The sequence below is a fragment of the Ammospiza caudacuta genome, chromosome 10 (genome assembly GCF_027887145.1).
Source record: "Ammospiza caudacuta isolate bAmmCau1 chromosome 10, bAmmCau1.pri, whole genome shotgun sequence".
Taxonomy (NCBI): domain Eukaryota; kingdom Metazoa; phylum Chordata; class Aves; order Passeriformes; family Passerellidae; genus Ammospiza; species Ammospiza caudacuta.
In genome coordinates, this window is record NC_080602.1 from 21,094,385 (window position 1) to 21,107,751 (window position 13,367).

The window sequence follows — 13,367 nt, forward strand, 5'->3', positions numbered from 1 at the left end:
CATTCATGGACAGCTTCTGTTGGCACAAGCAGTCTTTGCAGAATCCAGATCCCCCTTAAAGCTGGAACCAGCAGAGAGCTGCATTGTCTCATGGGTATTACATTTCTCTGAGCAGGCCTGTCCTAAGAAAGTGTGTTCTGATGGAAGGGTCTCCAGCCTTGTGGAGACAGCTGGTAAATCTGTGAGGTGCCTAACAAACTATCTGGAGGCTGTGGTTTGAATAGACTTGGTGGCATTCCCAGCCTCTGCTGCTATCTGGGCAGTGACCATGAGAAAGGTAGCTTTGACTGGCTGTGATGTGTGCCCATCAGGTTGTGCAGGGGACTTCAGAGGCCACCACTGGCACACACAGGTCCACAGCTGCCCCGTGCTCACCCAGAGCTGAGCAGGGAACTCCAGGGTCTCTGGGGGAGCTGACCAGAGAATCCTCCCCCAGCACTACCACTTTGCTCTCTGTGTTCCCAGTGTGAGGCTCTGTCATTCTGGGCCACCAGAAGCTCTCAGTAAGTCACCCAAGGAATCAGTTTGGTCATCTCTCCTCCACCTGGGAAGGTTCTGGCAGCAATCTTTAGTACAAGAGTTTAGAACCTGCTAGGAGCTGCTGGTGCCTTTGCTGACCTCTTCACTACAGGCTTTACAAACTACAGCTCCTCTGCTCCCATAGACCCCCCTGCTGAATAAGGCATGGGTGGGGTTTCTCACAGCTCATATCCTGGTGTTGGAGATCATGGCTTCTGGAGCTTTTACTCAGATGAACATGGAACTGGCCATCCCTCTGCAGGCTGGTTGTGCAGCTGTTTGCAAGCAGCGAGTGCAGCTGCTTTGAGTGTTGGGAAGAAAAGGTGAAGAGTGAGTTGTAGTAAGGTGCACACCAAGCAGATTATTGGCAAACACAATTAAAAATATATGTGCAATTTCTCCTGTTTCCCTTGTCTTAACCATCTCCTGCATTACCTCTGGCATTTTTAGACAGTAGATAATGTGGCTGAGAGGACTCTTGAGCACAGGCAGCTCTTGGAGCAGCAGTGATTTATCTCAGACCATTTTGAGGTAGAAGAATTTACCTCTAGCTACAGCCACCCCTCCATGTCTGCCCTCCCTCATTTGCATAAGTAATTGGCAGCTTGTTAATGGCTCATTAGGAATGCTGAAAACCGTGGGATTAAAACACACTCAGTGGAGCAGAGATGGGGGGGGTAGGGGGGGGAAAGGTTGCTGTCCCTGCTTGCAAATTACACTGCTTGATTCAACGTGATTCAGAATTACAGGTCATAAAGCAACTAGATTGTTAAATGAAGTAAGGAAAAACAATGTCAATGGCAGGTTTTATTTTTAGACTCATGTTTAAACACAGTGTGTGCATCTAGGGGGAACAAACAGTCCCTTGCCAAACAGTCCTACTGACAGCAGGAAGCTCTCACCCCTTTCTCGGTTTCACATTAACCCTGCCTGGTCAGTGTTTCCTGCTCCTGAACCAGTCCATCTGGCTCCTCGCATCACCTCGTGGCAGGGACATTTGGTTCCTTTTCCCATGTTCTCTCCGGGTAAATCCAACCTTCTCACCTCTAGCAGCAGGCAACCAGCATGTTCCTTTCCTTGTGCACGACTGGGACACCCAGCACAGCTCTGTGCAAATAGGAGAAACAGCTCCAGGTTGCTTTGTGCGTTCTGTACCTCTCAAAAATCCCTAGAAAACTGCTGTGAGATGCTTTTGGTTGTTGGCAGGGAGGCAGGCAGGGAGCCTTTTGCTGTGGCACTGCCAGAGCCTGCAATGCAGGAGATGGTTGGTGTAGCCAGTGAGAATTGTCAGAAGATCACATCTGCTATTCCTGGAGAGTGGAGCGTGCTGAGGACACAGCCAAGTCAGTTGAAAAGTTTGATGGAAGCTGTTTGCTGACTGTTTAATCTCCATTTCAGCACTGGCTATGGCAGCAGTGACTGCAGAGACACAAGGGGTGAAGGCAAGGACAGGGCTATGATGGCTTTTGAGTCACTTTGAGGATGCTCAGCCCATGGGCTGGTGCAGCTATAACACACCCTGCCTTTCCGTCAGGAGAACACCCTGGGGATTTTTGGAAGCCAAAAATTTTGGGTAATTCTGGCAATGGTGCAGTCTCAGATATAGTTAGGACCTTTCTTCCTGGATAAGCTGAAAGGAAATTACAGATAAAGCACTTGGGAATCACATCCAGGCATAATTTGCAGTTAAATTCAGCAACCTCTGATCTAAACTTGGGTACTTAAGAGCCTGCTAAGGTGACAGTTGAAACCATGAAGTGGGGACAGCTAAGGTTCAGCAAAGCTCAGCGCTCTCTGGCATGTCAGAGTTAATCCCTGTGCTTTGTAAAAGGTGCCCAGGAATCTGTCAGGGCTCACAGAGGCAAAATACTGGCACATCTGAAAAATTTCTCAGTGCAGCTGGATCCAGGCTGAAGGCAAGGAAGGAGTGTGTATTCTCCTGGATCCCCAGCCAGCAGCATGTGCTGCTCTTTGTATCACCCTGAGATGTCACCTCCTTGTGCCCCAACCTGAACTGACAAACATTGACTCACAAAGGCACAATCTACAGCAGTTTTGTTTGTTGTTCTCCAAGAGCTCAACTTAGCCAAACAGAGCAGCTTTTCCTCCTTCTTGCTTTCATTGCTTTTTTTTTTTTTTTTTTTTCTGCTCTTACATCCCCTCAGATGACCCTGAGAGCCACCTGTGGCTCTTATTCATACAAGGCTGTCCAGAGCTGCTGAATTAACAGCACATCCTGCCTGCAGCAGGAGTCAGCATGTCCTGATGGGGACTTACAGCTGGCTGCTGGGGAAGGCTCAGAGCTGCATCACCCAGCTCCTCGAGCTGAGCTCTAAAGGACACAAGATTTGGTGTGGTCCAGGCTGGGATGGCATCCAGGCCTGCAGGGAAAGAAGATCCCAGGTCACCCCTACCTACAGCAGCAGGAACAGAGATGGCAATCAGAGAATGTGTGTCTTATCACTAGGCTGAGTGGAATTTCCTGGAGAGGAATGGTGCCAAGGTCTCCACTGCTGCTATGTGATTCTGTACAAACTCAAGTGTCTCTGCTTCCTGCACAAAAATGAGAAGTTCAAATAATGCTGCATGATACAAAGACATCTACAGTGGTTCTTGTGATCTTCTCAAGGCAGGAGCAGAGCCTCCATTAAGTGTGCCAGGAGCAGGAGGAAAGGTGGCAAATCACCTTGGAAAGCAAATGTCAAATGACCAAGGAAAACAGAAGCACTGGGGTTTTTGTTGTTGTTGTTTCTTTCTTTCTTTCTTTCTTTGGTTGGTTTGGTTTTTATTTCAACATTGCAAAGGAAACTGCACAAAAACAAAAATAAGACACAGGCTAAGAGCGTGCTGGGGACAAATCCCACTCTGAGCTGAGATCTATGGAGGTGCCTTCCAGCTGTGGGTGTAGAAAAGATGGCTCAGTAGTTCCCCTTTGAATGCTGCTTTGGACTACAGCCCTGATATGTGAGCTGGGAAGGGGGAAAACAGTGCTTCCCACCAAAAGCTGCCTTTAATGTGCTAGTATCTGTATTCCCACCAGTCCTAAATTTGCACGACGGCTTTTCAGCCCTACTCTGGTTTTGATTTCCAGGTTATCTCTGCTGGTGGCCCAAACTGTGGATTTATTGCACAGTCTTTGCTGAACATTGCTGCTCCACTACCTGCTGCTGTACTGCCAGACTCACCAGGGGATAACATGTCATCTTTTCCTTTCCTAATCAGCTGGATGTCATTCAGGAAGCTGGGACAAGGAGAACTTTTCCCCCAGACACCAGCTTTCCTTGGTGGCAGGCAAACCTCAAGTCTTATAATACTACATGTACATAGCACTTATATAGCTTTACATCCTCAAAGTGCTGTACTAGCATTAAGTAATTATCTCTCTCCCTAATGGCCATTAATGCTGGCCTTTCATGAACCTCCCCCAGCTCCCAGAGGTTCATATCTAATCCAGAATAAGCTGCTCAGAGGGAGGGGCTGGATATCTTGCAAGTCCAAGGGTTTGGATGTGTAATGAGGCTTCAGAGCAGGGGCCAGGTGCCCTGGAGTATCAGAAACACAGAGCCATGGACCAGGTCATGGCCCTGGGAGCATCCACTGGAAAGGGATGGAATCAAGGAGGTGATACTGTGATCTTGAAATAGAGAGGAAGAAAACTTTGGCTGCTCAGAGGATGTGCACTGATTGCTCTATTTATTACCAGGATAGCATTGTGAAGAGAAAGAGCAGAGCAGTGGGAATAATGTGTCAGTGTGGGCATGGGGAGTTGATCTAGGGAGAGAAAGTTAGCTAAAAATGTCAAACAAAGCTAGACAGCCATGGCAATGGGATAAAGAGGCCAGTCTGCAGATCTGTGAAGCATTAAAATAACAAGGCAAAAGGGCAAGCTTGGCAGCATCATAGGATTTAAAGAGAGGAGCAGAAGAGGATTTGCTTGTCTTATTTGCTTGCAAGCAGAGCCTTCTTCCAAACTGTGGAGTGTCTCCAGGGGAGATGTTGTAATGCCACTGTTTCAGGACACTTTACCCTTGGGGAAGGTGAGGCTCCCTGTTAGCAGGGCTCTCCCAGCCCTAGCTCCCAAATAGAGAAGATGGTGTGGGAAGAGGACATGGCTGTTTTAGAGAAGTTCCAGAAGCAGCATGCTCTTAACAAACACCATTTCTGCATGGTCACTTATTTCTGAAGCCTGCTGGACCCAGCTCTGAGCAAGGAGAGGCTGAAATAAATTTTCACCTTCTACCTAAAGGCATGGTAATGATTCTTGCCAAAGCCAAGGCTATGCCTTGCAAGCTGGCTTTGCAAAAGAAGAAAACAGCACCCATTTTTTTCAGCCTGATTTAATAGCATCATTTTGGTTTTATGCTCCTGGCAATGCTGGTCCTGTAAAACAAGTGTGTAGCTGAGGGAATCACGTGCCAGTCTACAGTGGCAGAACACAATCATTACACGTTATGCAAAGGATTTCTGTCACCCTGGACACACTCTGCCTCCTGTGGCATCACTGGCACAATCCCTCTGTGCTCAGCTCTAAATCATTGTGCTACATCATCAAAAAGCAGGACATAGCTGACTGCAGGCCAGGAGGACTTGGTGTTCATTTACTGCACAGCTTCAGAGCAGGGCCTTCCCCTGCCCTTCCTGCATCTGTTTTCTCATCTGTGAAATGGGAATTTTAATCCTAATCAGTTTGCAAGGGAAGCAGCAAGGGATAGTCAAAGGCAATCCTTTAAAGTGTAATAGCCAGCCTTATGTGCTGGGTTAGACATTGCAGTGGGTTTATGGTAGAGTGTAACTGATGCCTGTTCTGCTTATGGCTGGTAAGTGCAAGGCTTAATCTTTGCTCTCAAAAATGTGGCACCCTGCTTGAGATGCAAAAGATGCCTCTGCAAGGAACACTTCATCTCTGAGCTGGGTTTTGGGACCCACAAATTTCTGGGCATTGCTTGTTTGAATTTTTGTTCCCAAATTAATTTGATTATTAATTATTACCAGATTAATTTGTAGTAAAAGCTGTTCTCACATGGCTGGGAGGAATGCTTTGGCTGTTCCTGAACTTCAGCCTAGGAGCTCAGCCAAGGTTGTATTGTCACATCCTTGGGACAGCTCTCGGCTGCATGTGTCATTTTGCTGGCAGGTCTTCACCAGGGTGTGCCTAGAGGTGACCAAAGCCCTTGACTTTATTTTAGCTTTATTTTAGTGCTTAGAGATGGCACTACTGGCTTCTCTGCTGTGTTTCCATGGCCAGATCCTTGAGTGGTGTAAACCAGGATTCTCCCTTTCGAGCAGTGCTGCTGTGATACTGTCTGTGTAAGCTGGTTCACACGTTCTGAGCTGCTCTGAGACCTCTTCAAAAGGGAGTTAACTGTGCTCAGTGTGTTGTACTGCCTGTAATCACAAATGATCCTGCAAGATTCAGGATATTGCAAATGTAGAGAGCTTTTCAGCAAGTAATCATTTTGAGATTGCTGGAAAACTGAAGAGTTAGTGCTACTTAAAGGAGAATAAAATAGGCATTAGCACAAAACAGTTTTTGCAACAATCAAGTTTGATGTATGTCCTGTTCTGCTTATAACATTTCCTCAGAGCCCTTTGCAAGAAGGCAAAGCAACCTGTAAAAGCTGGTAATGTAGGAAAGAACTAAATTTGGAGTCAGGGTTTTGAAGGAACAAACAAAGAAAAGCATATTTCCATTTCTATTACAGCAGAACATTCTTAGGAGCTCAGAGAAGCAAGCTGAGAACACACCAGCCAAGCCACCTCAAAACAGGAGGTGCGGAGCTGCAATGAGCTTTTTATCCTCAAGCATCTGCACTTAGGAAAGAAAGATCTTCCTGAGACTTTTAAAAATCCTGTTTTTTTGAGGGAGGGTCTGTTTCAGAGTAAGGGAAAGGGCTGGTTTGCAGCCCTCTGAGTACAACCCTGCAAGCCTGAGTCTAAATTCTGCCAAGAGAAATCTGAACCCCTCCATGCAGAAAGCCAGCAGAGCATCCTACCCCTTTCACACCCTATTCCAACACACCTCCCTCTTGCTTCCAAGCACTGCAATGTCCCTGTACTGACCCTTCCCCACACTAGCTCTGCTTTAATCAGTCAAAGAAACCTGTGGAAACACTGGCAGCTCAGAGGAGAGCTTTTGTTTGTAGGAGAAATGTTTTCATCCGAGCGAGCACAACAATCTCATTACTTGGAATTGGCACACATATGCTGGAATCCTAGACAGCAGACACTGTCTCCCCTCATCCTTCATAGGACCAGAAAGATCTCTGCCTGTTTGATTCATCTGCAGTGCTACAAAGTTATTAGCATTGCTTTTTTGGTGTCCCTAATGAGACAAGCATCTTCCAAGCCGCTCCACAAAAGCACTTTTCTCATCACTGCTAAAGCCTCGGACACTTTACCCTTAGCAGAAAAAAGTGTGGAGATTTGCAGCCCTGCTGCTTGCAGCACTGGTTGGTCATAGCAATTAGCTGTTTCCCCACAGATGGAGCTTCTTGTGCAGAAAGACGGCACAGAGGAAAACTTGTCCTGCTCAGAGAAACTTGTTTAGGAATCTCTAGTGAATCTGAAGGTAAATACATCTGTTTTGGAACTGTTTGCATGTATCCTGCAAGCCTCCTGTGTGCCTGCTGGATTCATGTGCCTTGCAGAAGGGCTGACTCTTACCTGAGGAGCTGCCTTTCCCTGGCTTGGCATAACCCAGTTTTACACACCCAGTTCCAAACTCTCCACAAGGCTTGGCTTTCCCTCCTCCATTAATTGATGGGCATATCCCTGCCTGTGAGAGCCTGTTCTTTACCTACAAACCACATTTTGCAGGGTGGTCCTGCAGTTATTTACATATGGAAAGCAGTCTTTGAAAAGGCCTATAGCACAGTTTTGTGAGCAAAAAATCTTTCATGCAATTAGGTGATGCACAGATGCCTTTAGAGAACCTTTCTGAAGAGGGACAGCCCTCATGCTGTATCTCTGGTGGGTGCCTCAGAGTACTGAGGCCCTGAAATGTTTTGCTGACCATTCTTGCTCTGTGTCCAGGTTCACCAGACTGTGGGGCTGGAGTATGTTCTTGGCATTTGGCATTTGATTGCCTTACCAGCCCATTTTGGGTGGAGAGGATGTAATTCATCTTGGTACATTTCACTCCCTGTGCATGATGTTAACCAGGTGGGATTGCTGGGTAAACCCAGGAGTGATGGTGAGGGGGACAGGAGCCAGATCAGCTTTTTGGAACAGCTCCTTGGTGCTGTAGTTCACAGAAAGGCCCTGATTTTGTGCACATCATGTCACAGCTGACATGACAAGGGGCTCCACAGGGAAGTGCTCACAGCTCCAAGCCTGGCAGAGCTCCAGGAGCATTTGGACAATGCTCTCAGGAACATTTGTGTGATTGTTGGGGTGTCCTGCATAGGGCCAGGAGCTTGACTCGATGATTTAATTCTATGACCCCTTCCTCAGGACTGTCACCACTGAGATTTGCCTTTGTCCTCACCCAGGTTGGAGGACACACCATGCTGCCTATCCGCTGGATGCCTCCTGAGAGCATCATGTACAGGAAATTCACCACAGAGAGTGATGTCTGGAGCTTCGGGGTGATCCTCTGGGAGATTTTCACCTATGGGAAGCAGCCCTGGTTCCAGCTCTCAAACACAGAGGTACAACAGTGCTGAGACACCTCAGCTGAAAACTGTATTTTTTGCCGTCTCTCCTTTCCAGGTGGTTTGCAACGAAATTTGTACATGGATGGTCCCCTCCTTGGCACTCCCATGGTGAAGCCATAGGAAAAGTGTCATTTTCTCAGTTTAAGAGCTGGGAAGACTGAGGCCTGCAGGAATCAAAGAGCTCTGCCAAAGCCATGTGCTGGCTAATCCTCAGCCCCTCGCTGCTAAGTTCCTGACGTATCTTTCATATCTTATAAACTCTTGGGGTGCTGCCAGAACTGGGGATACCCAGATTACTGCTGGGATCTAAGTCATGCCTTGAATTTCCCTGGTTTCTCCTTTTGCAGCTAAAGCTCACTGCAGGCTCCAGTTTGTGAGAAGTTGTTTTAAGCCTGGTGTATCTCATGTGGCACATTTCCTTGGGGTTTTTGCCTTTGGGATATCTATAATATGGTTTGCCCCAGTTCACTGAGGGTGGAACCCATGGAGCTTGTTTGCCCTTGTTATTTCTTTGACTAGGAAAAGTTGCAGCCCACCAGGACAGGGCTGCCCTGTAAAAATGTTGAGGGAAGGCTGGCTGGGATTAGCAGGGTGTCACTGCTGAGGTTTGAGGCACATCAGCAGAAATGCATTGGAAAATTTTTGCTTGGAATAGCAGGAGGTATTATAGAAGAGGAAAAAGATGCTTTGACATAGCAGTGTGCGGGAACATTGAACATTTTTATCCTACTGTGTATCTAATGGATTTCAGAAATTTCACCTTTTGTAATGAAAAATGTGCATTTTCTGCTTTCTGGATACAGATCCCTTAATTAAGTGAGTTGCAGAGATGGCAAATCCAAGGTGTTGCTTTACAGCTCTAATACTTGCCCATTGGTGTGCTCAATGGGGCCTGACTGCACATCCCAAAGCAGCACACACAAACATTTTAGAGGCACAAACAACGGAATCGACAGCGACACAAGTTATTTGTCACGCTGTTTAATGAGCTGCTCTTGCATTTCCCTCTGAGGGCAAATACAAACACACACAAATGAGCACGTGGAGCTTGAACATGGGCAGCAGGCACGCTGGAGTGTGACAGCTCAGCTTTGCCCATTCATTCTGCCTCAGTTTCCTTTGCAGGGCAGTAGGGTTAAAACCAGCCACCCTTCATCTCGAAGGTGTATTGCTTTGCTACCGTTCCTGGGATAAAATATGATCCTTCCCTTACCTGTTGGGGTATCCACTTCTTTCTGCCTGCTGACCACATTAGCTCCCATCAGTCTCATTTTTCACAGTTTGTGGAGGGATGGGCAGAACTTCTGTGGCTGCAGATAGCTCCACCAGCTCCTGCATGCTGTGGCATCAGAGCAAATCCCTGTAGAAGTCCAAATACAGTGCCAGAGCCCCATGGAGAGGCAGAGCCCAAGGAAGGACAGGTCAATGAGCCTGTGCCAAGCTCCTGGCTGCCAGGACTGGACGAGGAGCAAGCATCAGGCTGGCTGAGCATTGTCCCTGCTGGGTGTTGGCATTGGCAAGGCTGGGATGCCCACTCCCTCCTGTGCCACCTGCATGGTCTCATACCCCTACAGCATTTTCAGCAGGTTGTTCCAAGGCTGGGAGAAACCCTCTCTGAGCAAAGGAATGAGGCAGGGAACCACTCAGCCAGTCCATTACCTTCTCTCTATGCCTTTCCTTTGCCCTGGAGAGAAAGAGCCCAGCACAGGGCTCCTGTGCATGTCCAGGATGTCTTGGCAGGAACCACAACTCACCCCCTCCTCCCCACAGTGAGCATCCAGCAGCTCTGTGGCAATGCAGGCTTCTCTTCATGCTGTGCCTTGCTCTTCTTGCTTTCAGCTGGTCCTAATCTCTCCCCTCTGTGTTTATATGCAAACAGCACAGTGATAAGTATCCCTTGAGCTGCGTGGTGGGACCATTACTATTCATAAATGATAAACTCCAAACACCTCTTGCTGGGTGGCTTCCCTCCACACGCTGCCTGGGACTGGTGTTTATCTGCAGAGCGTGGCAGCTGCTCACACTCTGCAATGCTGGGACTCATCAACCCCAACCAAGGAGGCCAGGCAGTAATAGCATCTCTCTGGAAGCTCATATTTCCCTTTCCTTTTCATTCATTCCTCCAGTAAACAAAACACAAAGAGACTCTTAGGGGAGTCCTTTCCAATGGCATCCCTCTGAAGAGACTTTACTGTTATCCAGGACCTCACATTTTTCTCATTGGCAGCACCAATCTGACCCAGAACAGAGTGATAGCACTGTAAATTTTTTTTCTCCTTCACAGATGAGATTTGACATGAAATGTCATTCTTTTTGTTGCTTTTCTGTGTCAGAAAGAGGAGAAGTGTGTAGGAAAAGATGCTCTGAACTCTTCCTTATAAACCTCTCCTGGGCTTTGCAGTGGAACGGACTCTTGGTTTTCAGACAAGAAAAATATCATTTCAGCTGTGCAAAATATTGCTGTACTGTGGGGATTTTTTCATTCTTCATTTAGCAGGAAAAGCTAACATCAAAAATTAAAACCTATTTCATTTGCTTGTGACCTCCTCTTTGGAGAATGCATTGAGGTAGGTAGGTGTCAAACGTGGAAAGTTTTTGAGATCTGAAAAACTGCAGCTGGAGACCAAATTTTCATGGTAAAATCATCATTAGCAGCAAACAGGTGATCATTAAGGATGTGCAGATCTGAGATTTGGCTTCTCAGTTCTCCCCTTGACTAATTGGTGCCACATCAGCCATGCAATATCAGGCACAGGATATCCTCCATAAACTGCCCAGCTGGTATTCAATGTTTCTTTTCTTTCTTTCTTTCTTTCTTTCAGGTCATTGAGTGCATTACCCAAGGCCGAGTTTTGGAGAGGCCCCGAGTCTGCCCCAAGGAGGTTTACGACATCATGTTGGGCTGCTGGCAGAGGGAACCTCAACAAAGGCTCAACATCAAGGAGATCTACAAGATCCTCCATGCTCTGGGCAAGGCCACACCAATCTACCTGGACATCCTTGGCTAGCAGTGGCCACTTGTTGGAAGTCCCTGCTCCTTCCTCCCGTCCTTCCTTCCCTCTCCCCCTCCCAAACCCTTTTCCCCTCAGCTCCCAAGCAAACATCTTCATATAAACTCAAGTGCCTGCTACACATACAACACTGAAAACAAAAAAAAAAGCAAAACAAAAAGCAAACCAACAAAAAACCCACAGAACAACAACCTGTAAAGCAGTTTGGCTTATATATATTTATAGATATCTCTCTCTATATAACTTCCACACCAATACAGAAAGAAGCTGCTGTTACAGAAAATTGTGAGACTATATATATAAAAAAAAAAAGAAACAAAAAAGGGAGAAAAAATACTTAAAAATATATATATAATTAAAAAGAAAAAAAAAAAAGAGAAAGAAAGGAGAAGGTATCTTTCCCCCGAGCAATCAAGCAGTGAAATGTAACCCTGCTGTGACTATGGTTCGGGCAGCTGGGCAGGGCTCTAGACTGGCTGTGGCAGCAATGCCATCCTGAGTAGGAGCTGCAGGAAGAAAGCCTTGCCCTGGTTGTATGATATGCACTGAATGTGTGAAATCAGTCCTCCCTTTTCGTCCTTGCCTCCCTCCCTCCTTGCCAGCCCGCAGGTGATGGGCACAGAGCCAGGGCAGTGCCCCTGGATGAACTCTCTTTTACCAACCCCTTCCTCATCCCTTTCTGCCTTCCTGCCTTTTTCTTCCCTCCAACATTTCAGGACAATTTTTCTAATTTGCTGATTCTTAAATGTACAGACTCAAGGCTTTTGAACACACAGTCAAAGGATTGTGGCACCTACGGGTAAAACACACCGGGTAAAACACACACACGGGGGGAGCAGCCACCCTCCTGCAGGCTGCAGGCTCCTGCCCCAGCCCTCCCCTGCCCCAGCCCTCTGCCAGTGCTGGGAGAGCAGCAGGACCAAAGCAGCTGTGCCTGGGGCCCTGGGGGCCCGGTCCTGAATCATCCCCAACCCACTCCAGTGTGAGACAGGAGTGCTGCTCACCCAGGGCATCACTTTGGAGGAACAACCCCACTCCTCCCTGCCCTTATGGCTGTCAGTGGCCATGGGGTTGGTTGGTGGCCGTGGGGTTGTTCCCCTGCCCTCAGCTGTCTGCACCAGGGCCAAATCGGCCCCCGGCGTAAACTTTTGGTGAGCAGGGTTGGATCCTTGCTCTCCCCATGGGGGAAAGGCTACAGGGTGCAGACAGCTGGGAACATGCCTGCAGCCCTGCTGGGCATTCTGGGGGGTCAGCATATCCCAGCACTCTTCCTCCCCATCCTCTCCCCTTCCCCATTCATGCCCCATGCCTCAGCCCAAGCCTCAGGCACAAGCCAGCGGGGGACAGGGAGGGGGACCAGGCTCGTGAGATGGCTGGGAACCTACCAACACCTGCCTGCAGCTCCCTTGCCATTCTCCTCACGTCGCCATCCCCTGAAAGGATTGATGCATCTGCCTTTGAGCTGTTGTGAAATGCAGAGGCTGAAGAATAGCTCCACAGGCAGCCCCGGGAGGAGGGGGAAGGAGGGGAAGGTGCCTCCAGGAGCAGACGGCTCAGCGGATGGCCGCAGCGGCCAGCCTTGCATCTCAATGAGGAGAAAGGCAGCAACAGGGGGTGCTGGGGACAGCCAGGGAGAGACAGCACCATCCTCGCTGTGCCTGATCTCCCCGGAGCAGAAAATAATCCTGACCTGGGGAAATACTCAGTCAGATGCTGGATCCTGCCTGTCCGGACTGGGCTGAGAACACAAAACCTTTCTGGGCCTTTTTTTCATGTGGGTAATGGAGGATGAGGGGGAAGCTCAGCTTGGCAGCTGCTCTCAGGAGGCAGGGAACGGGCGGCACAGGCATTGTCAAGGCGATTTTGAGAAGGCGACAACTGCCAGCACAAAAATAGCCTGCTCGGATGTGGCACTTGTGGAAGGCAATGTGGATGGGGGAAGAGGGGACAGAGAGGGGATCTTGGCTCCTTCTCCATGGCCAGAGATGCAAAGGGAGCTAGGTGACTGGTTATGCACTGGAAGGGAAGATCTTGCATCCTCTCCCCATCCCCCATGTCTCCTGACAATCAATTTCTCTCACTCATGGCAAGGGCATGGCCTGTCTGATGGTTTCAGATAGGGGCAGGGGACACTGGCAAAGGAGGATTGTGGTGCCAACAGCAGCTGTGGGTTTATTCTGTG

At 48.3% G+C, this 13,367-nt stretch overlaps 1 protein-coding gene across 2 annotated transcripts in view; it reads left to right on the forward strand.

The window, feature by feature from the left end:
• The window catches only part of NTRK3 (neurotrophic receptor tyrosine kinase 3), a 203,648-nt gene extending 192,342 nt beyond the window's left edge, over nt 1–11,306 (forward strand). For both annotated transcript variants that reach the window (XM_058811211.1, XM_058811209.1), the window contains 2 exons: nt 8,010–8,168; nt 10,997–11,306. In XM_058811211.1, coding sequence (XP_058667194.1) covers nt 8,010–8,168; nt 10,997–11,182 — 345 coding nt within the window. In that variant the 3' untranslated portion in view covers nt 11,183–11,306. The remainder of the gene's footprint in view (nt 1–8,009; nt 8,169–10,996) is intronic.
• Nucleotides 11,307–13,367: the final 2,061 nt, after the last annotated feature.